Genomic DNA, 23,033 nt, shown 5'->3' on the forward strand with positions numbered 1-23,033 from the left:
CTTCAAACGTCGCATTCGTCATGAACCGTATTAAATGTAAGTGCATTGAAATAAAGCTGAAAAAAAAATGTTCGAAATAATTACCCATTAGCCTGCTTGCAGGCGGTACCCGTATTGCGGAAAACCCTCTCCGCTCGGTGATCGTGCGCCATCTTGTATTCTAAGCCGCGTGGTTCCTTGGGGCGAGCGCCCAATCACCGAGCGGAGAGGGTTTTCCGCAATAATAACACCGAGTACCGCCTGCAAGCAGGCTAATTACCCATTTGCGTGCATTTGCATCGAATACGACTCGTGGACAACAAGTCGTCTGAGAATAACCTTAGGCTAAGTTCAAACGTCGTATTATCCATTAGTCGTATTCGATGCAAATTAATAAAGTAGATTGTTTAATCTTCAATTACATGTATTTGCATTGAATAATCGCCTACAAAAAGGCCTACAAAAAATGGTACACAGTCAGCACAGTTTGTATTTTGTTTTATTTCCAACGTCTGCATTTGTTTTTTATATCTATATTTACAAATTCACCTATTCTCCACAAAATATTCATCTTCTATACAATTGAAAATTACTCCCAAAAATATGGAATATTTATATGTTTACAACCTTTCAATGAATATCATTTACGATCCCTCCCTTTAAAAAATCCCTTTTAAAATATACTACTGACTGGAGCCTAGTGCATTATCTAGATTTAAAAATATATATACAAGGAAGATATAAACAATTATGACAATGTGTAGGCTACACGATATTTAAAAAAAATATTTTCTCTCTAAAATATAAAAGGACCTTTCCACTGTACCATTAGCTTATTCTTTATGATATGCTAGCATAAAAAAGGATTCGAAGGGGAGGTAAAAATAAATGCAGAAAAAAATAGTGGCTCATCTTGCTAAGCCTGCGTAGTACATGGCTCTCCAGCTTTTGGAGCGCGTGAGTGTTTTTTATTCAGAAAACAAGACTATTGCTTTTGGAGCATGTGATTTTTGCTTTTAAAGCACGTGACTACCGTCTTTTGAGCACGTGATTGCTATTCTTGAGCACGTGCTGTTCTTAATGCCTTACAAGAGTGTATTCGCGCCCCCTAGCACCACTCCTCCTCTTCTTCTGTTTCCCCTTCTCGAGCACCGCTGCTGGATAAATACAGAAATATTAGCAAATAAAAGTCACAAATTCGAGAGAAGATCCTCTTAGAGGCACTCCTGGCTATGTTTGTGAAGATACCACAGCCATTTTGAGTTCTCACGACCACTTAAGGTCGAACGGTGGTCATACTTGCAGCTGTAGTATTTTATAAAATCAAGATGTGGTGTTTTCTTTAGTTTTATGGTGTACATAAGCTGTGCGCAGTTTCAACGTTCTGTTGCTAGTTTAGTTGATGTTCCTGATGCTTGCTTTTGTTGTCACTATTGTCGTTATTATTGCTGCTGCTGTTAATTCTGTTGGTGTTGCTGCGATTGTTGATGCTGTTGTTGTTAGTGTTGCTGCGATTGTTGATGCTGTTGTTGTTGGTGTTGTTGCGATTGTTGATGCTGCTGTTGTTGTTGATGATGCTGCTGTTGTTGTTGATGATGCTGCTGTTGTTGTTGTTGATGCTGCTGTTGTTGTTGTTGTTGCTGCTGTTGTTGTTGATGATGCTGCTGTTGTTGTTGTTGATGCTGCTGTTGTTGTTGTTGATGCTGCTGTTGTTGTTGATGATGCTGCTGTTGTTGTTGTTGATGCTGCTGTTGTTGTTGTTGATGCTGCTGTTGTTGTTGTTGATGCTGTTGTTGTTGGTGTTGTTGCGATTGTTGATGCTGTTATTGTTGTTGCGATTGTTGATGCTGTTATTGTTGTTGCAATTGTTGATGCTGTTGTTGTTGTTGTTGTGGTTGTTGCTGCGATTGTTGATGCTGCTGTTGTTGTTGTTGATGCTGTTGTTGTTGATGATGCTGTTGTTGTCGCTGTTATTGCTGCTGCAGTTTTTGTCGTTGTTGCCGCCTGCTTCATTGTTGTTGTTGTTATGCTGTTGTTGCTATTGTTTTCTTTTCATCTGTTTCGGTGTTGTTGTTGTTGTTGTTTGTTTATCACTCTCATACCCGTCAGATAGGGAGTCGTGAAGCAACTGCAGTAAAGCAGGGTCTTTATCTTTTATGATCGCAAGAAGTCGGTTGAGGTTTTCTCTTTGATGCAGATGGTCGTTGGACTCTTGCTTCAGCTTGATGTACGCATCCGCCTTTTGAATCAAATAAACACAATTCAACTAAAATGCTTATTTGGGGGAAGCCCATCTTCAGCACCCACAGCGCATGCGCATGCATACCGTTTTCGTTAGCTTTCTCTCTAGGTCATCAATGCGTCCGTCTTTCCGCTGTATTTCCATCTTCTGAATTTGAAGATCGTTTCGCAAGGCCTGTCGGTGAATAAAAGTAGCATTAATAAGCACCGAAATGCTTACTACTGTGGTACCTCCATTAAGCGGCCATTTTGCAGGGTTTCGAGGTTGGCTACTTATCAGGGGAAGTTATTAGTTTTCTGATAATCATACATTTTATGTGAGATTTGAGGGCCGTACCCCCTACAGGGGCCAGGCGGCGGGGGTACACCAAGTTTTTAAAAATATTATCAGAATTTGACCAGGGTAAAGCTTTGGCCTCAAAATTAATGTCGCGAAAAGTACGCATTACATTCTAATCGTTTTAAGTTGCGTTTTGAGTTAGAAAATGGGAAAATAGAGGTATTAAATACACTGTTTGATTGTGGCCACTAAACTGACGGTGGCCAGATGTACCACGTGGTAGTTCTAGGAATTTCTCGGAATTTATACCCATCATTCTTCTACATCACTTTCAAACGTACTCTTTCTACTCGCTGCAGCTGTATAAACTTCTCTTTCAAAGCTTCCGCTTCAACAAGCTCGCCTTTCAACTCCGAAACCGAGCGCCGAATTTCCCCTAACTCCTTCACTTGAGCCTTCAGTGAAGCGTTCTCTTTCTTGATTCGCTGCACCTCCTCAGCGGTCTCTCTCAGGTCGGCATGCGCTCTGTCGAGCTCGTCGATACGCGTCTGGAGTTGCTGCTTCTCCGCTTGACTGATGCTCAAACTAAGCTTCAAATCGTCAATCTCGCCTTGATTCAGCCTCGCCTTGTCCGCTTCTCGAAGCTGTGTCGTCAGCTTTATTATATTCCTCCTCATTTCGTCTGCGTCTTTACACTTTGTGGCCAGCGCTTCATTTTCCTTGCGCATGCTCTCTAGTAACTGCGCGCTTCTCTCCAACAACGAATTCCTCTTTTGCAGTTCCTCTAGCTTTGCTAGAGCCTGTTCCTTCTCCACCTCCAGTACAATGACCTGCTGCCCGAGTCTCTCGACCTCATCGTTTCTACCACTGTCCAGCACATGTCGTGATTCTCTAGTTTCTTTCTCTAGCTCCTGGTATCGATGCAAAAGATCATCCCGCTCATTGGCCAATTCAAGCTGCTTAGCGACCGCATCTTGATTCAATCTTTGCAAATGCTCCAGTTTTCTCTCCGTCTGACTGAGATCTCTCATTTTTGTTTTCAATTCCTCATAGTCTCTCTCCTTCTCTCTCAGCTCCTTATTTCTCTCGTAAAGTTTCTCAATCTCTTCTGTCCTGAGAACCAGTTCTTTCCCTTCACTTTCTCTTGCCTCTTGCAACTTTTTCATGGCCGTTTCCTGTTCAGCTTTGAAGTGCTCCACCTCTTCTTCGCGCTCTATCAGTTCACTGTTCCGCATTCTCCACACCATCAGCTCTTTCTCTTTCTCTAGCAACTCTGTATTTTGTGCTCTTAAGCTCTCAATCTCTTGGTCCTTAGCAAGCAAGTTGGTCTTAGCTTGGCTCAGCTCGTAGAGTTGTGCTCCCACAGACGCAGACAAGCCACTGCTGCGCATCGAGCTGCCGTCAGTTGCAGTGATTTGGTCCTGGACCTAGGAATATCAAAATATCAGTCTCCTCTAAAACTAATACATTCAAGAAACCAAATAAATTACACTTCACTTGCGAAGACATGATCAGGCGCATACACATGGTACGTACACACGCCCCCCCCCCCCCCCCCCCTCCTTGGCAGCCAAAAATGAGTCATTCTTAAGGGATCTTCAAATACTTTGTTGTTTCGATATGATACCTATGACTACAGAGCTATCCCCCACCCCACCCCCCACCCTCGCCAATCCTGAGTACGCACCTGAAGATTTTTCCGCCATTTTTTCATCAAGTGAGGAATTTGGATTTTCTTTTATTTGGTTAATAAATATTGGTTTTCATATGGCTAATTATAAAAAAAAAAATGCCTCTTAAAAGTAAATTGATGCAGCTTGCCTGGAGCGCGGTTTCCTAGGCTATGAGGCCCTACGTTAAAGCGACGTTTATTTCAATAGTAACTCAAATCCGCTTGAATCACTGTGAAATTTAATCCACACCAAAAATGCCTCACGTACCTCCATCAGCACATCGTCCAGTTCCTTGTTGGTCTCTGGCGATGCCTGGAAAGTCAGGTTCTCCTCACTTGTATGGTCTGGGTGTTCATCGGTCAGTGAGTCCTGGTCACCGTGCAGTGATGATGCCTCGGAGCTTGTACCAGCTGTGTACCACACAGTGGAGCTTGGGGGTGCAGCAGGTGGAGCAGGGTGGATCGGAGGGGGAGGAGCCCTTGACTTGGTTTCTGGGTAGGGTTGGGGTGATGTGGTACATTTGCTTCAAGAAAACAAAAGGAAAGCGAGTGAAAGCTCTGTCACACGGTTGTTACCTCGAGTTTTATTTGCAAAAAAAATTTCAAAATAACAATCTACGAAAGAAGTTTGATGTTATTGACGATATGTGATTAGGTGGAAATAGATGCTTTGTGTGACGCGCTAAATGGCGGCGTGATTGGCCTTCTTTAACGAAGTTTGTTGCGTAAAGAAGAAGTCATACTTTTCATTAGAAAAACAAGTTGTCAAAGCGGTGTCACACGCAACAAACGTGTGCGACTTGCAACATTTTTATTTACGCAAAACAAGTTGTTGCAAAATAAAAGTGTAAATTTGAAAGGGGCTTATTTGAGGCAACAGCATTGCGATGAGTCCTAGTAGTCTAGTTTCGAGTTCCATTGTGCCTGCTGGTCATAGGCACTGAGGACGCATAAATACAGTGCAAGCCTCGGTTTCAATTGAATCGATTGCAAATACCAGCGAGATCATGAAATATTTACAGGCTTTTGCATTGTTTTATTCCTAGCCTGAGTATCAGGCGATTTTATTTTTCAAAAGTTGGGGAGGAAAAATAAAAGTACGCCTGACACAAATACTAGACGCGACGCCTGCCGCCCCTTTTCAGGCCGCTGTCAAAATAGTCGGTTATCTATTTTCCAATGACTCGCGTGGTGGCACAATCAAATGCCCAAATCAAATTATAAACAGTATTTATGTAAAAACAAAACTACATTTGTGTTATATGCAAGGGTAATAATTTAAGTTACGACGAACCCCGGTGAAGGTAACTTTATGCCAAATGATTTGAAACGCAAGGATAGTTCACGGCTCAGGAGACTTACGATTTAAGTATATGACTGCAGATCCACACATTACTACAGGATATTCACATCACCAATTTACTACAGGCTCTTTCGTCTAAATAGACAAACCTCTGCTTGAAACACAAATGCCATTATTTGATAAGCCCACTCGATCAACAACTCGCGGGAAGTGCCGCAAACAATCCCAAGCATTCTTCGTGCTCTCACAGACAAATTTCTTGAATATTCGGCGCCTGGCCTGTCTAAAAAATTGATAGCTACTTCTAATGATGTCTTTAGTATCAAACAGCTTCTGACATCAATATTTCCAGCGCCTTTGGTATAACTAGTAGATCGATCTTCGCTTCGAAAAACGATACCAATGAGAAATAAACACACGCAATGACCTGCCCGGGCAAGGCATTTTAACATCTGAGTATCAGGCGGAATTTTAATTTTTCCGAAGAAAATGAGGCGAGGAAAATATATTTTTTAAATGTTATAGAAAACGATTTCTCTGATTTTGCTAACGCAAGGTCAAAAGCAGTTTTGGAGTCCTCCATTACTCTGAGAACGAGCAGTCGACGGGTTAGGGTACTATATATAGCTGAACCAATCAGCGCGCCCCATTTATGTGCCCTTACTTTTTTTGACCAATCAGGAGCCATGCCGGAATCCGGCATGAGAACATGCGATTTGAACAGTACTTGTATCAGGCCCTTGTCTTGTTTCTCGCCGGCGCGATAGAAACATAGGAGGGCCTGATACTCAGGTTATTTTATTCCAAGCCCCAGAGGATTCTCGCTGTCATGCGCATGAAATTTGCCTCAAGTCGAGGCTTACACTGTATTTATGCGCCCTTAAACTGTACGTCCAGCGGTCATAGTGGAACTAGAAATATTGGGCTATTATTATAAAACGATGATAGTAAAACACGAGCTTTGATTGGTCAAAGAGAATTGATTATTAGACTACCACGCACTTTTGTCGTCATTGCGCTTACGCTGTTTACCATAAAATCACAGTTTTTGATTGGCCCTTTTTTAACATACCTTCTTTGTGATTGGCCCATACATTGCTTGTGATCTCTACATACCTTGTTTGACTGTCAGCTGGTTCACGTATCCTTACAAGTCGAAACACATGGTCGATATCATTCCATGCTTTCTGTAGCTTGAGCGGACAAACATGACCAGCGACCACTTCCCTTACCGCTGAAAATATCAAAAACGCCAACAACTGATATGACTAGCACATTCCAGGCCTGTAGCAGAAAGCCCCTGAAAACCACCATTTTGTCGCCCTAGCAAACTAAGTGTCGCATATGCACCCATTTCCATTGGCTGTGAAGCTGCTCTGTGTAGTTGATCAAATTTTTCCCTTTTTCAGAGCCCCTATAAGCCGCCCATGGTGTGGGAATAGTCGTGTAGTAATCGCCCTAAGAGACCAAAACACAGCTGCAAATGTTACCTTCATTCTCTTCCGACACCTCCATAAGCTGGTAGTCAGCAGGCGTTCCAGGAAGATCATACTTGCGGATTATCAGCGGCATGACATCTTGGCAAGGGGTGCGAGATGACACACCTATGGACCGGTAGTCCAGATCTCCCTCATACTCTTTCATCTCGAACAGCATCTAGAAAAATGAATAAATACAAGGTCTCAAATAGCATCTAGAAATTGAATAAATACAAGGTCTCAAATAGGATCTAGAAAATTGAATAAACAAAGGTATACAGGGTGGATCCAGGATTTCAAAATTCAAAATGGGGGATGGATATTGGCGGATAGATGGCTCATAACTGATCCAGTGGTTCTTGGTAGGTCACATAGATCTCAGATCTTTTACCTAAAAAGGGGGAGTGGATATCCACCCGATCCACCCCCCTGTATCCGCCCCTGGGTATAGCAAATGCAAGGGCAAAGCATGTGAAATTCAGCATCTATAAAACTAGATAGCGAACAGAAGCATAGCAAATACAAGGGCAAAGCATGTGTCATGTACATTGGCTACTGTGACAGTTGGACTAAAGCGAAGTGTCATTACCCTAACTACGCCCTCATCACGACACCTCAACTCAAAGTGGTATTTCTCTGGGTCTGGCCAGCGACATTGAAGCAGAAGGGGGCAGTCTTTATCCTCCAGGGCTCTGCTTACGCCTACAATAAGCATATTATCATTTCATCATGAGCATATTTTAATTCTCTATTCGTGAGAGGTGATAAAATTGCAGGGTAAAATAGAAAAAAGGTTACTTTTATTCCGATGAGCCACAATTGAACCATTGAAGGCAGTCAATTAAAGCCACCATGTTTATCACCACAATTTTAAATTCCCCTTTTAAATGCTAAATTAAGCTACTGTTTTCAACCCCCATAACAGACCATCAAGAATTTGGCCTTTACCGCACTGAACATTGTATGCCATGAAAAATGGAAAGAACGGAAATACACATATTTTGACAAAGACATCTGACAGAATTACAGTAGCTCAACAGATAAAAGGTAAAGTAAACTAAGCTCTTGTAAGCAAACCAACATATATTGTTGGTTGGTCACCTCCAAGAGTGCTTAGTTCTCCTAAGTGCATTCTCCTGTTAACCACCACTTTTCACTATACTGAGGTCTTCTCAAACTTTTTACCATACTGAGGTCTTACAAAAGCATTGAATGTATTATGCAGTGGTACATATTCAGTTACATAAGAGAGATTATAGATTTCACCATAGCTTTACCTCTTTTCCCCATCCCTACTTCACACAGATAGTACCGCAGTGGGTCAGCTACGACTTCAAACTTTTCAATCACCATTTGAACCACCTGAGCACTTGTGGTTGTCATGGAAACCATGAAGCTGCAGTACTTGGTTTGGCCTGTCAGCGCAATGGGCCACACCCTCAGGATTCCCTGGGGGCCTGCTTGCATGAGGTACTGCAAGGACGGACTCATGCGCTTGGTCCCGAATATCTTGTTCAGCTTAGAGGAGGCATGGCTTAAGGAGAGGGACTCCCAGAATTTAGAGACTCTAGAAGAAACAAAGTATTCTAATAACACACCATCTATTATCTATTCTATTACACACCATCTAAGCGCTTTACATTCAAAATTGTATTAACGATGTCCATGTTGGGACTGGGGAACACAAGTCTCTAGTAAGCCACCAAATGTTCAACCAGCCAATTCAGGGCCAAGATATAGAAAGATAACTTTTCATGTCTCGACTGGAAATCAACCCTGTTTTAGCAGAGGTGAAAGGCTCCTCTTGTTATGTTTAGCTACAATTCTTAGGGGTGAATGCATATTATAGCACTACCCCATGATTAATACCTGCCTATGCTTTACACCCACCTTTTCTTGTCCTTGTTCTTTCTTTTCTTTTTTTCTTTAACTCTTGAATCCTCTTTCCCAGACCTTCCTGCTCTTGCCTTCAAAAGAGAATTAAAAATTGTAAAAATATGGATAATAAAACAAAAAAAGAACGAATTTTAAAACGGTTGCAGACCCCAGCCTAATTCTTTCGGCAGGTTGTAGTAGATACATGGTATGACCAGGAAGACTACAAAGCTGTGGAATATGTAAGTGGTCTGTGTGTGTGTGGTGTAATCAAGGAAATAAATCAGAAGGGTTAGGTATATAAAAAAAAACAAGTTAGAATTACCTTTCCTTTCTCAGAGGAGGAGGTTGTCCGAGGTGTCTGGTAAGATTGGGGTGGGAAAATCGGAGCCTGTGTGGACAAGACCTCTGTACTTCCCTGATGACTTATGTCATCACTTGCCGTCACACTACTAGCAAGTGATGCAGTGTCAGATGACAAGTGGTAGCCAGCATCACTATCTCTTGGTGATGACGACCCGGTTGAGGTTTGTGCAAGCTCAATACCACTGAGATTTGGCGACCGTAAAGCGGAATAGACTGCAAGGATCTTTTCTTTGTCTTGCTCATTTGCAGTCTCCAGGGCATCTAAGAAAATAAACAATAAACATTTTTTACAAAGTATCCCTTTAATCTTTATTTTTATGTACCTTAGTCCAGAAAAAAAAAATATAGATAGATGCTAAGCAATTTGAAACAACAAAATCATTTCCATACACATTTCATCCGAACAAACAAACAAAAAACGGTTAAAACTAAAAAAATTTTTTAACCCTATTTAAATGCATTTGTACTCTGATGTACAATTTCCCCTTTACTCTTGTGCTACAGCATGCTGTCCAATATCTAGTTATTATCAATAATGTTTGTGTTCTGATACAAAGCATACTTACAAAATTTCCCCTGCAACATGCACCCCTATTAAATCAGAATTCAGCAGATTTCCACAAACCTTGTATCTCTGTTTCTAATTCCTCATCATCACTTGGATTATCCAAATCATAGATCTCTGACAACACAATCTCTCGTTCATCGGGGGAGTTGATGCCAATCTCCTCTGATGAGCACAAGCAGCATGAACAGTTACCCTCATGATAAATAGTAAACAACTGGTTAATGCTGTGAAAATGGATTCCATCATATTGATTAAGGTAAAAACGATCACAAAACATATCCGTGCAAAATATCATGATACTAGTTTGCAAATTCCCATCGAATAATCATTATACAGACAGAATGCCACTAAGTTGTCAAGTAAACAGTGTATTCCAGAACAAGTCTAAAATTAAAAATGCAAATGAAATCACTACAGGATCAAATGCATGTCCTTAGAGCAAGAACTAGTGGAAAGTGCAATTATTAAATTTGGCTTGTGGTTTCTTACAATAATTCAAATTGATTCCAATTCAATTAACTCATTATAATAGATAAGCAGAAAACAATGCTTTTAAATTATGCAGTCATGTCCTTTTATTGTCTCATTTTACAGCTACACAAAGGTCATATTTAATTACCTAGCAGCTGAAAGTTGATGTTCTTCAAGGTCCGGCCATTGACATGATGAGCTAATAAAAAAGGAAAACAAGAATTCAACATTAAAACATTTTCTTTATATCAGCCGACAAGACAAGAGACAAAGTTAAGTAAGGAAATTCTAAGGATAGTTTCTAGATGCTGAATCACACATAAGTTGCAATGGAACCAGCCATTACATATGTTGCACATTAAGAAGATAAACAAGATAGCATCAGTACAAACCTTTAAACTGTTCTCTAAAATGCCCTAGACCAACGAAGTCAAGCCATTCTCTTGCGTCCTCTTCAGTCCAGTCTCCAAGAGGAATTTTGTGGAATGGCATTAATTTCTTGGGCTAAAAATAGGGGTAAAATATGTAGAATATCATGTCTTTGTTTTTTTGTTGTTGTTTTACTGATTGAATTGAATAGATATAATGAGCAATTTTTATTTCTATTTTGAAGCTAATGCACATTTCCTATAATGTTTATCCATTTTCATTTTGAAAGAAAATAACATTTTTATTCTTATAAACGTAGGGTACAAAATGCAGGTTGCAGGTCGGGTGCAGGTTGAGTACAAAATGCAGGTCGGGTGATTTTACTGTTTTTTTTTCTTTTTTGCTTTCTCTATTTCATTCAATTTCTACGGCTCACGTTGTGAGTTAAAATATTAAATACCCAGCTTCTTGTTTATTACTAACCACACTTAATTGTGGGGAAAAATACAAATATGTCGCCAACGATTTGCTACAAATCAACCAAACATGGGTTAAGTAATGTATAACGGTATAAATATCTCTGTAAAAATTGCATAAAAACGTAAATCCAAAAAGCTTCCTCCTCTACATGTTTAACATACCGGTGCCTGCCCCCACCCCACCCCCCTTCCCTCTGAAAATGTCTGGATACCCCCCTGCTGTCCGTTGGACTTATTAAAAAAGCTCTATACTAGAAAGTGAACCATTTATTCAACAGGTATAGTCAGCACATGTTGGAGGTAATTCAATTTATTTTTGGTTGATGAGCAAGGTATTAATATTATTCCCATGGTCACATGATCTGTGACGCCATCACCTATAAATATTATTAACTTGTCTATCTACCATTATACATTACTTGACCCAAGTTTGGTTGATGTGCAGCAAATCAGTGGCAAGATATTCCTAATTTTCCTACGGTCACGTGATCTGTGACGTTATCACCTATACATATTTTTTACTTGTCCATCTATCGTTATACATTACTTGACTCAAGTTTGGTTGATGTGCAGCAAATAGCTGGCGATATATTCGTATTATTCCCACAGTCACGTGATTGCTTAGTAATAAACAAGAATCTGATTCAATATTCTAATGTGTCACATGAGCCGTAGAAATTGAATGAAATTGAGAAAGCAAAACAAAAAAAGAAAGCAGTAAAATCACCCGCTCAAGTGTATTAAGGCTTGGGACATAAGCTAAAAAAATTTTGAAAAGTGAGTTAACATTGCCTTAAATGCACCATTTTTGGCCAAAACATCAAACTTGATAATGTTAGTTGTTTGGTATCATTTTTTTTTTAATCAATGAATTAGATCATGTTCTCCTTTCAAAACTTACCTTAGATGGTGAAGCAACCTGGCTTGTACCCTGAAACTCTTCAGAATAAACATCTCCCTCCTCCTCCTCTTCAATTTCATCATCACTGCTACAAAAACATTATACATTTTAGAATAGACACCCACATACAGTGCAGTGGAATGGGGTAACGATGGGTAAATTTGAGACTTGCCGAGGCGCCAAGACCCGTGCTTCAGAATCTGAGCCTGGAACTTTTGTCAAATTTCAGATTTAGAGCCTGAGACTTTTGTCAAATTTCAAAATCCAAGTGCTTTCCAATAAAACTGTGAAGGGAAAACTAGCTAGATGATGAAATTGTTTATGTAGAGAATAATTTATCTGGTATGAAAAGATATAAGTGGGATCTGATTACACCATACAATCTTCCTACAATAGCGCTCGAGACTCAAACCAACAGCCATACTAAACAATATAAAACATGTATAGGGCGTTAAACAAAAATTGGGGATCCTGAGACAGTGTTTAAAAATCTTAGAGTCTGAGACCATGGTGGAAGAGAAAGGAGACTCCAAGACCCCTAAATTTCTGAAAAAAAAAAAAAACGAGACTCCCAGAATTGTGTAAAAAAAAACAGCAAGATTCTGAGACTTTGCAAAATTTTGGAGATACTTTCAAAATTTCTAGGTTCCCTATTATCTTTGGGAGTTCAGCTGTAAAAGAAAACACATGCAAGTTTGGAGGTATTACGTATTACTTATAATAAGAAAGGGTAATTGTTTTAAAAAAGAAGAAGCCATTTCTCACCTCTCCTAATCTATGCCCAATTTCTCTTACCTGGCAAACATTGGTGGTGGTTGAAAAACAGATTCCTCATTAAGAAACTGCTGTGTGGCTTCTAGTTGTCCTGATGTTTCAATATCTATAACAAAGTGGTAAGGACACTGAAATTAAACAGAATTTCTGGGATGACTATACATGGATGCAAAAAGTTTGCAGTTTACACTTGAAGTGAATAAGAAATATGATATTTTTACTGCTAGAGAGGAAAGTGGTGCCTTTTTAAAAGAATATCTTTTTGGATACACATCCTTGCATGATGTCAACATTTTTTTATTGATGGAAGAGTGTTTTAGCTTGTCCTTTATCCTAGTTTTCAATACCAGTAAAGAAATGAAACCCCTTTTTATGCTACATAGCCAGACTACACCACTTTTGGTATTCAATGTTTACCTTTTACCATGGTATCATCCATACTGTCACCCAGATTGGACCCTTCATCGCCACTTGCTTTCTCCTGCTCATCATGATCCTCATCAACTCTAACTTCATCATCACCATTTACATTATCGCCATCATCATAATGCTCAGATAAGTGTGAAGTTACAAGAGATGCAGGCTCATTTTCTATATCAAACCTTTCTTGTTCAGATCCTTGATATTCTAGGTTGTGTTCCCCTTCATCAAGTGCATGTTGGCCTTTTGAGTCTTCCCCAAGTTCTAACAATTGCCCATTCACTTGTATTCTTGGAGGAGCAGATATATCTAAATCATCAATAACATCATCTGCCTCATCAAACAGGTGATAATCACCATCATTATCTTTGTCTTCATCATGGTCTTTATCCTTATCCGGATTATCATCAAAAGATGGTGTGTACCTACAGACATTATCTACTATGTCTGTATCACTAATATTGTCATCACTGCTATCAATGTCATCTGCACCAAAACCTATATCAGCTAAAATATCATCATCACTGATGTTTCCATTGGTATCCCTCTCTGCATGTAGGGGTTGGCTTTGGACCTGTTTGATATCGTTGGCACATCCAGCATCACCTGATCTTTGCATATCAGATCGATCAACTGTTTTTTCAAAGGTTGGACCAATTTTGCTATCAGTGCCATCTTGAGCATATTCACTTGTTGGTAATTGTCCAACAGAAAATTGTTTATGTGGCACAAAAGTAGGTGAATTTACATTTTCTTGTTGTTGAGGTTCTTTTTCTTGTAGCTTCTTCACTTGCTGCTTTTTAGCCAGATATTTATCAAAGATTGTACCACTTTTTAGTGATGATTCTGAGAAGCTTGAATTGAGTGAACCAACTCGTATACCCCAATCGATTTCCCTCTTTTTCTGGTCTGATGTGACCAAGTTTGACTGAGTTGAAAATGATCTAGGAAAGGTTTTATTCAAACTCTCTCCTGAGGTCTGTGATAGGTTGTCATCCTCATTCAAATCTAATGAAACTGGCTTGAAGCGCCTGCGCCTTGATGATGTGTCACTAAATTTGGATGCCCTTGCCCCATAGGTAGGGGGAAGTTTTACACCTTCAGATAACCCAAATGAATGTCTTCCAGAGTATGAAGCTTCACTGTTTTTAGCTTCAGTAATAGAGTCCTTATCAGAGAGAGAGTTATGCCTTGGCAAAGTAATCGGAGGGAAATATTTATTTATTGTTGATGAAGGTGGTGGTGGAGATGGTTGATGTTGATGTTTTGAAGAAGTAGTCTGTGTTGAGTCATGTTGTTTGGTGGATTTCTCACTTGATTTCTCTAAAGTAGTTCTATTCTTCACGTTTATTTCAAGTTCTTTGTCGAGTGGAGGCGGGCTTGATGGTAACGGTGGTTTTTCTAGCTCTGATTCTAAATCAGAATCTTCGTAATCACCAATTAGCATATCACCTATATCTTCTTCTTGGTCCGAGCCGGATTGAATCCCTGGCAAATCCAGACCTAAATCAAATCCACTTTTCCCTTTGTTCTCCTCCCCAGGGGGAGAATGCTTATTAAAACTCGACATTGCAATCTTCGGAGCTTCCGGAAGACGGCGTTGTGTTGTCAAAACATCACCGAAGTTTGACAAATGTGAGCTTTCCCTGCCGTCGCTCAGAGATTTTGGTGACCCTTTCGCATTCGTGGGTTGCCTTTCCGGTGACCGTTGAACATCTGAGACATTTATATGGCTGTAATCTAACTCTAGAAGCCCAGTCCCGTAATCGAACGACTCATCACCGTGAGTATTCGGACTACACGATCGCGACCTTTCCCCGACATTTCGATGCGGCGGACGTCTTCCAGGACTTTTCGGCCTGTTTTTCGTCAAATGTTCAAGCTTCGAAGTCTTGGGAGATAATAATTCACCCGAATCATTCAACAAACTGACAGAATCGTCAGAGTAATTAAAGCTAATTGGTGTTATGGTTGAAGTTCTCGAAGTCGTTGAAGAATTAAACGAGTTTTCCACTTCAGCATCGCAATCGCCCAAGTTTTTCGAAGTTTTCCCTCGAAATCCGAATGCCCCGGGGTCTTTTGCTAACCCAGGCAGAGCAAAACCCCCCTGGAATAAATTCCGTTTTGCCATGTTAGTGGAGAGTACAATCGTGTTTTTAGCGCCATTGAGTTTTCAAAAGAAACCCAGCAATGCATTCAACTCATTTAGGATGCACAACTGATCAATTTATAAAGAACGCAGTCGACCGTTTATGATGCGCGTGGTCTGGGGCGAGTGGCCATAAGTTTTGCATGTGGTGTATGGGAATGGACATCGTGTGACCGATAACTTTTCTTTTCTCGATAAACTAAATTTATTTTCGATGAATCCTGATAAGCAACAGTTTCTGACTTAAGCCATATAATGGGTAGGGGTTTAGGGAGGGACTTTTTTAGGGTCTTAGGGTCTCTTTTTCACACACAAAAAAAGGTGCGTAACAGGGGTGGATCAAGACTGATTCAAGACCCTGATTTAACCGATTCCAGTGAACCTTTCTAAATCCCAGAAAAATGTTTTTTGTTGGTTTGAATTTTAGGACGTTTAATAAAAAACATCGATCTGTTCTGTTACCACTACTACTGGGACTTTAAAAGAATTTGTCTCTGGCTAAGGTGTCCCATCCTTCCTTCAAGAGATCCTAGATACAGGGGGGCACAAGCCCCCCCCCCCCCCCTCCCACTTTTCTGCGCGGATGTTTCTTCAGTATAAACGTTTTAAACCAACGAGTTTCAAGCGGTACATACAGGCCCGAACCCAGTTTTTTTTTCTGGGGGGGGGGGGGGGGGGGGCGATATCCGTAAAAGTGGACCTAATTTTTTTCGGGGGGAGTTCTCTGATAGAAATCTGAATTGCTCAAGATAAGAAGACATTTTTTTATTCGTTTTATCATGACACCCTACTAAGTTTATTTTACAATGAATTTCTGATATTTTTATACAATTTTTACCAAGTGCTTTTAAGTATACGAAGGCCATGTTGTAAATACAAGTTGTCATTGGGTCAGAAAATAAGAAAAAAAGAGAAAGGGTTGAAAAATAGAGTAGCAGGCGTTTATCACGCTCACTCAGTATTTTCAGCTTAGTTGGATTCGCTCGATATTTTTTATCTGGAAATTCGCTATGCCATCAATAGTTAGCGAAGATTGCTTGTTTGTTTGCTTTTTCGACATTTTCGTTACCTTCCCCTCACATCATATGCTAAAAATGGTTGGGCCCTTGAAAACAGACACAAGAACCTTTTAAGAAAGATAGCCAATCAGGAAACGAGAATCAGTTTTGATTGACACGAGCGTTATCACTACCGTAGGAGTGACCTCGTGGTCTGGTGCAAAAGTTCGTGTCAAACACATAGTATGTTTCTCGTGTGCTGTTTGTTTTACTTCGTACTTTACTTAGCTGCTTAGTAAATTTTAAGACCAGCTCCACCACCCAGGTATACAAACCATTATTGAAAAAAAGACCTTACAAATAGATAGCTATGTTTAAACGTCCTACAGCTTGGCTCTATTGTATGATGTCCTAGCATGGACCCCTTTGTCTCGCGCTGCAAGGAATTCAAAGACCAAGTCACAGCAGTCTTTGGCACACCCAAAGCAAAGTGACAGCCCTGAACCTCCATGCCCATAGTTATGGACCACCTGTCAAGTAACAAAAAGACTGAGAACATTAAGGGGGGGTTCAACCCAAGTGGGAGGGGGGGAATTGCCATGCTCATTAGTATAAACTACCTGAAAGAGCCTTTTTGCCTTACTATGAAAGGAAGTGTTCATACTGCTTTCTAATGGAAGACAAACGTCATTAGGGAATGAAATAATATTTTTTAAAGAAAATGTGGCTACAATTTGTCATAATTTAAATCTTAGAGGTTTAAATAATTTTGCACAAAAGAAATGTGGCTGAATCCTTTTATGGTGTATCATGTGGTAGGTGTAGCAGATGTCCGCACACCCTTTTGCCAAAAAATGTTGTTTCCATTTTTCCGCACACCCTTTTGCCAAAAAATGTTGTTTCCATTTTAATTAACCCTTTTCTATCTCTTTTTCCATCTCTTTTTTTTAAAATCTTTTTATATCTGTGTATCACTTCTCCCCAGCGGACCACAGATATGAGTCTGCAAAGTTTATGAACCAACTTACGTTAAGCTTTCTCTCTTGACCTGAACCGTCTCTAAAAGTCATGATCTCCTTTTCCAAGCGCACACTCTTTCTCGCAGGTCTTAGTCCTGCCCAGTTCTTAATAATGTTGGCATTCTAAACCAGACAGATAACACTCTTTTGATTGCCATTAAAGACAAAGTATCTGGTTCCCCCCCACCAAAGTATCTGGTTCCCCTCCCCCCCCCCCTCCCCCGCATCAAAGTATCTGGTTCCTCCCACCAAAGTAACTGGTTCCCCTCCCCCCCCCCCCCCCCCCCCCCCGCACCAAAGTATCTGGTTCCCCAGCACCAAAGTATCTGGTCCCACCCTACCAAAGTATATGGTTATGGTAACATTAAGAAGGCTGTGAAGTTTTAAAAAAAATTGGGGGGCTTGAAAATGAGCTGTTTCTTACAGAAATGCAAATCTGACTTTCGAGATACAAGCATAACACACCATCTTTTCCATGTTTTCTATTTTGCAGGAAACATTGTCAGAGGACTCTGTTTGTAAGGGGGTGGAGTCGTCAAGAGAATACAAAAAACATGAGGGACAGCAGAATGGGTGTGGTTAACACAAATTTTAACCCCAAAGAGATAGGAAAAAGGTGCAGGTGAAGTCTTATATTAGTGGATCAATCTATATCCATGACCATCTCAAGACAACATAAGGGAAAGAAGACTTAAAAAGAACACTATAAAGACTAGAACTAGTTGTTCATCTCCAGGTGAAGGAGGGAGGGGGGCCAGGGGGCTTGTCTAGAATAGTCCTAAAATCCTTTTTTTTTGGGGGGGGGGGACCTAACAAGAATCCTTTTTCCTACAAATATGACGCACCTTGAGGCTGGGCACAAACTTGCTAACACCTTCAATGATGTTGACCGTGTCCTTAAGAGTAGGACTTGTGTTGTAGTTATCTAACTGATCTGTACCTCCAATGACAACAACATCATTCATCCTGCAAAATGATTACGCAGTGGTTAGATCAAAAGCACATATGGGGCAGTTGTTAGCCAAAAATAAGATGTGGCATCATGGTGGTGCATTTTGCAGTAAATTTTAACAATTTTCAAGTTTTCGGTGCTTTAACATATTTTCTTCAAGGAGGCATTATTTCTTTTTTTTCTAGCTTTCATGTTCACACTGTATAAAAATTTTGCTGTAGTCATAATTAAGGTTGTGTTCACACTAGAAACATCATCATTGAGGTCATTTTAGCTTTCTCTACTGTAAAGACAGTCAGGTATAAGTACCGCCAGATCAGCTGTATAGCCACACCAGCTCAACCCAACATCCATTTCTAGGAATAGTGAGTATTCACTAAGACTCTGGGCCAATCAATTCTCTTAAAGCTTGAATTTTAATGTGACAGCAAACATACTGAAAGTCCATTTGATTGGTTAGATGGTAACCTGACTAAAATTGACATGGATATTGGTTTTCTTGGAATTCATTCTTCTGCTTTATCTTTGAAACAATTCTTTAGCAGCTATTACTCACTGTGGGAGTATGTAGGCCACTCTTCCATATTTTTCCCACTCTTGATTGACATAAAGGCAAAACTCCTTTATATTGGGGGTCTGGACCTGATGACAAAGGAGACATTTGTCTAATCGTTTTTGGGATAAAAGAATGAATAAAAAATATATACAATTTTGAATCTTTTTTTTTTCAAGTTTTTGTGTAGCAGTACCAACATGTAAAGAGACTAATTGACTAGCTTTATACATACTCTTAGTACTTGACCTCTGATTGGTCGAAGAAGTTCGTCATGGACAAGCTCTTTGGCCCTCATTCCAGTGCAGTTGACCACCACATCATAGCTACCAGACAGCTGCAATACAATGCAATAGAACAAAAAGAAAATAAACTATGTTTAAGGTGTGTCTAGGAAGACAACAGCCGACAGGCTATACAATAGATAGGTGGACTTTGTAGTCATGTTGTAATCAGGTAAATAAATAAACACCAGGTTGAAGTACTATGTTTTACACTTCTGTGAAAACAGGATAGTTTCCACAGCTTTAAGGGTGCTTCAGCGAAGGGATAATGCATGAAATGACAAAAGGCAAAAGTACTCTGTTTTCAAGCATACCATTTCAACCTTTATTGATTTATTTCCCTTATTATGTCATTTAACAATACAATCACAAAAGACCATTCTTATAAAACAGCCTGTTACTACATATAAGTACTCTATATACAAGCAAAAAAAGGATAAAAGGATGTAAATTGAATACAAGATAAAATTGTTTGATTCATTCACATATTATTACCTCTTGCAATGATTTTACTTTCTTTTGAATAAACACTGCCCCAAGATCCTTTGCCCTGAAGGAAATGTTTTCAAATGCAAGATCTTATGGTGACAAAGACAGAGCTATTACTAACTAGACATCTTAAATAGGCTATAAATGTAACCCTTTATGAATAAAGATAATTGTATTATATTGTATCGCCATTGGTGATATGATAGTTCACTCAGGTGGTTATGTATCGTTTAGTCCTAAAGATGTTTAGTCTAGTTATTACAGCTCACCCTGATTTTAAAGGAATTTCCCTTGCTTTTTTCAGGGACTGCAGAGCATGTTGAAAAGTGACAGTTTTTTTTAAGTTACCAAATCAACATTGCAACCTTTGTTATTCAATGACAACCTTAACAAGCCCTTGGCCAAGTGACCATCAGCCTTAAGAAAAAAAATTCACCAAATCTTCATCAAAAACTTTTAACATACAGGGTTTTCAATAACTTTTGTAGTAGAAGGCTGTGCTTGGGAAGTAGGCGGCTGGGAATTTGTTGCATAGAATAATGGCTCAAGGTCCATAGATATGTAGGATAGGGCAATGGCCAGTTGATAAAAATAGATCAAATAAAAACAAAGGAAATGGTACATTTCTTCATGTAAAAACAGAATAGTTATTAAAATATTGTGTTACATCTCTTTTACTTTCCATTAAAAATGACCAATAATACTCGTTGATTCAAATATGGCAGCAACAAGAATGCTACCATTCTTGTGTGATACAAAGAATATGTTGAAAGTAACAGACAATAAGCTCAAGGAAAAACAATCAAGAAGAGATGATAGTGACAATAGCATAACATAATTTAGTATTTCATCCAAATCATGCATTATTTGCAAACTTTATTACGAGATCTGAGATCAGTGTTTTAAGTTGCCAGTGGTGAGCATGGAAGTAGCTGGCGGTTCGCAGCTGGTAGCCGCCTACTGATGAAACCTCTGAACATATGATGTCTATGCCCCCTTTCCCCCCCCCCCCCCCCCCCCCACTACCTTATCAAAAATTGACTGGGTCGGCTGGGCTAAAGTAATGTTCGAAATCTCTACTTGCCTTTTCATCATCCATGGCATATAGTACGCCGCCTGACTGAATATTGTACTGAACGCAAAGCCATCCCTTAATTAAAAAAAAATTAGATTTTAATGTATGTCAATCAATGAAATGGATGAATAGCATGAATCATTACAATAATAGTCAAAACATACTTACTTCACTGGCCAGGGGCAAGCTTTTAGCTCCTCTTGCCTTAATCTTCTAAAGCCAAATACTTGGTCTTTCCAAAATGGTTCCTGGAATAAACCACAACAATTTAATCACATTATTTTTGGATTACATATACAACATCTTTGAAAATGACTGTCAAAAATGTTTGCCAACACCCTCCCCCTCCCTCCTAGTAAAGTTAGCATTTTACATAAGACAAAGGTAAAGAAAATATACCCTTATGTAAGTACAGTGCTACCCCTAAGTGGCCATGATCCCTTTTAAAGCACCTAAAGAATTTAATTCAAATTTTGTATGTATTTGTAGGGACCAGCTGCACCTTTTCTTCAGTAATAATTTTCTTCCATGGGCAATTGGTAAAACCAGAGTACTCCTCCCAATTCTCTCAAACAAAAACACATTTTGAGAAAAATAATATCTGTCAACACAGGCTTATGTGCCCAGGGGCAGTAGTCTTCTGCACAAGCGTGCTTTGTGTCTGTCACGGAACGCTCCCAACAACAAAAAAGAATGGCTGCGCAGGAGACTACAGTTATAGGCATCGTATTAAAAAAAAGATTGCTTTTGACGTCCCTTCAATAAGATATGACCCACTTTTTGGCAGCTGAGGGGGGGACAACCACACCCAGCATACCCCCTATGTACGTCACTGTAACATTACCTCTTTAGGGGTGTCAAAATAAAAGCAACCAGAAATTTTGAATATGCCAAGTTCTGGTGCCATTTCAGTTTGAAGAAGTTGGTGGAATCGATCTATAGTTTCCCCAAACCATTTTCTGTAAAAGGCATAAATCAGGAAAGCACAGATCAAGATCTTATAGGCTGACATCAACAAATAACAAGACCAAACCAATAACAATCAAGATAGGATACATATGTTGTCCCTGTTTTATATATTATTGCGTATAGCGATAATAATAATTCGATGCCATGATCACTGACGTATCCTATCGATATTGTCTTTAAAATCAAGCTTACTAAATAAATCAACATTTTTTTACCAAATCCAAAAATTATCTAGGATCGCAATGTGTAAGCAATACTTGTAACACTAATAGGTATTTCGCGGTATATTTACGCTTTCCCCAGCACGGGATTACTATACTTATTATTTATAAAGAAAACGAACCTTTGCAAGCTCTCCGGTGTATCCCACAATACAAAAGGCAATAAAATGCCCGCTGCACCATCTGTCGTATTATCTGGACTGAAGCTATCAGAAATGATAGTTACACGTACACAAGGGTCTCTTTCTAAGATGCTGAGAGCGGCGGTGATGCCGATACATCCACAGCCAACGACGGCTACTGATCTTGCACTGGCCGCCATCTTGTTTATGGCCTCAAGTGGCCCTCTTGCCTAAACATGCTTTTCGTTGGGAGGGGGGGTTAAGGAGTGGGTAGGTTTGCCTGTGGTGTGTGAGATGCTCCAAAATTGTATAGAGGAAAGGGCCTTTTCTCCGTGTAAGAAAATGCACGTTTCCTCGATATTTTGCTGGGCTAACTGGGCTACTATTATTAGAATAGCAGAATGCGAAAGTGCGTTCTGTCTGCTTTTTTTTTACCTACAAACAACGACGTCAAAATGTTCACGAGCGACATCTGGAACTATTTATAAATAGTTAAAACTATCTTTGAACTATCGACATAGGGCTCTGAGTCAGGCCCGAACCTAGGGAGCGGCAGGGTTGCGCTCTCAATCTCCCATGAGTGATTCTAGCAGGACGTTATTTGCGTGCAACCCGCAACTATTTTTACGGCTTCACCATTTTTTAATGTCCATGTTTTACGTTTTGTTGTTGTTGTTGTTAAATCTCGGTCATATTCAGCCCAAGGGGAGGGGGGTTGGGGATAGAGGATGGGTTTGCGTGCGATATTACGCCTATGCCACACTGGGAAATAAAGAAATTAAAAAAAAGCGAAAGTAGTTTTTTTTAACAAAATCCTTGCTTTCTTTGACTTTTTAAATCAGATGGTCAATAAAGTGGGTTTGTCCTTGCATGGGAACTTTAATTGATGTTCATACCTTTCAGAAACACTTGTCTGGCTTCCAATCCCGAACCACCAATAAAATTACTTTCACTTGTCCGCGCTACACTTGAAACGAGCATAAAATTCGTGTCAAGTGCTCGCTTAGTTGTGTATCTCTAGTCAGC

The 23,033-nt window shown here is 39.8% G+C and overlaps 2 protein-coding genes and 1 long non-coding RNA gene across 5 annotated transcripts; 1 reads left to right on the plus strand and 2 right to left on the minus strand.

Moving 5' to 3' along the window:
* Positions 1 to 519: 519 nt before the first annotated feature.
* LOC5513712 lies at positions 520 to 15,414 on the minus strand. Of its 3 annotated transcripts, none has more exons than XM_048726068.1 (17): positions 13,174 to 15,414; positions 12,778 to 12,862; positions 11,983 to 12,067; positions 10,626 to 10,737; positions 10,382 to 10,432; positions 9,820 to 9,924; positions 9,154 to 9,455; positions 8,844 to 8,920; positions 8,231 to 8,520; positions 7,543 to 7,655; positions 6,966 to 7,131; positions 6,592 to 6,709; positions 4,441 to 4,696; positions 2,842 to 3,927; positions 2,306 to 2,395; positions 2,082 to 2,218; positions 520 to 1,136 (listed from the first exon to the last, which is right to left on the minus strand). In XM_048726068.1, the coding sequence occupies exons 1-17, from the start codon at positions 15,305 to 15,307 to the stop codon at positions 1,088 to 1,090; spliced, it is 5,256 nt and encodes a 1,751-aa protein (XP_048582025.1). In that variant the 5' UTR covers positions 15,308 to 15,414; the 3' UTR covers positions 520 to 1,087. The 3 variants fall into 3 exon arrangements, with proteins under 3 accessions (XP_048582025.1, XP_048582024.1, XP_048582022.1); XM_048726067.1 differs by having other exon boundaries at positions 520 to 1,133; positions 11,983 to 12,070; XM_048726065.1 differs by having other exon boundaries at positions 11,983 to 12,070.
* On the plus strand, positions 14,830 to 18,057 carry LOC125561754. The gene is made up of 2 exons (XR_007307473.1): positions 14,830 to 14,959; positions 17,836 to 18,057. It is a non-coding gene; the product is annotated as an uncharacterized LOC125561754 (long non-coding RNA).
* On the minus strand, positions 16,076 to 22,239 carry LOC5513757 (D-aspartate oxidase). The gene is made up of 10 exons (XM_001633897.3): positions 22,008 to 22,239; positions 21,540 to 21,654; positions 20,864 to 20,943; positions 20,705 to 20,770; positions 19,627 to 19,681; positions 19,083 to 19,184; positions 18,851 to 18,936; positions 18,188 to 18,308; positions 17,352 to 17,465; positions 16,076 to 16,853 (listed from the first exon to the last, which is right to left on the minus strand). Exons 1-10 carry the CDS (start codon positions 22,205 to 22,207, stop codon positions 16,707 to 16,709), a joined length of 1,086 nt encoding a protein of 361 aa, XP_001633947.1. The 5' UTR covers positions 22,208 to 22,239; the 3' UTR covers positions 16,076 to 16,706.
* Between the last annotated feature and the right edge of the window lie 794 nt (positions 22,240 to 23,033).

The sequence above is a fragment of the Nematostella vectensis genome, chromosome 4 (genome assembly GCF_932526225.1).
Source record: "Nematostella vectensis chromosome 4, jaNemVect1.1, whole genome shotgun sequence".
Lineage (NCBI taxonomy): Eukaryota > Metazoa > Cnidaria > Anthozoa > Actiniaria > Edwardsiidae > Nematostella > Nematostella vectensis.

Bases quoted from the DNA above. Each gene is read 5' to 3' on its own strand.
- LOC5513712 (XM_048726065.1), bottom strand. From the start codon at position 15,307: ATGGCAAAACGGAATTTATTCCAGGGGGGTTTTGCTCTGCCTGGGTTA. The intron at 12,863-13,173 runs GTAAACATTGAA...ACTTTGTTATAG, and splicing joins GGATGATACCATGGTAAAAG to ATATTGAAACATCAGGACAA. The intron at 8,521-8,843 runs GTGGGTGTAAAG...TGTTTCTTCTAG, and splicing joins AAGAACAAGGACAAGAAAAG to AGTCTCTAAATTCTGGGAGT.
- LOC5513757 (XM_001633897.3), bottom strand. From the start codon at position 22,207: ATGGCGGCCAGTGCAAGATCAGTAGCCGTCGTTGGCTGTGGATGTATC. The intron at 19,682-20,704 runs GCAAGTAGAGAT...CATTTCCTTCAG, and splicing joins ATGCCATGGATGATGAAAAG to GGCAAAGGATCTTGGGGCAG. The intron at 18,309-18,850 runs GTGAGTAATAGC...ATCATTTTGCAG, and splicing joins GTGGCCTACATACTCCCACA to GATGAATGATGTTGTTGTCA.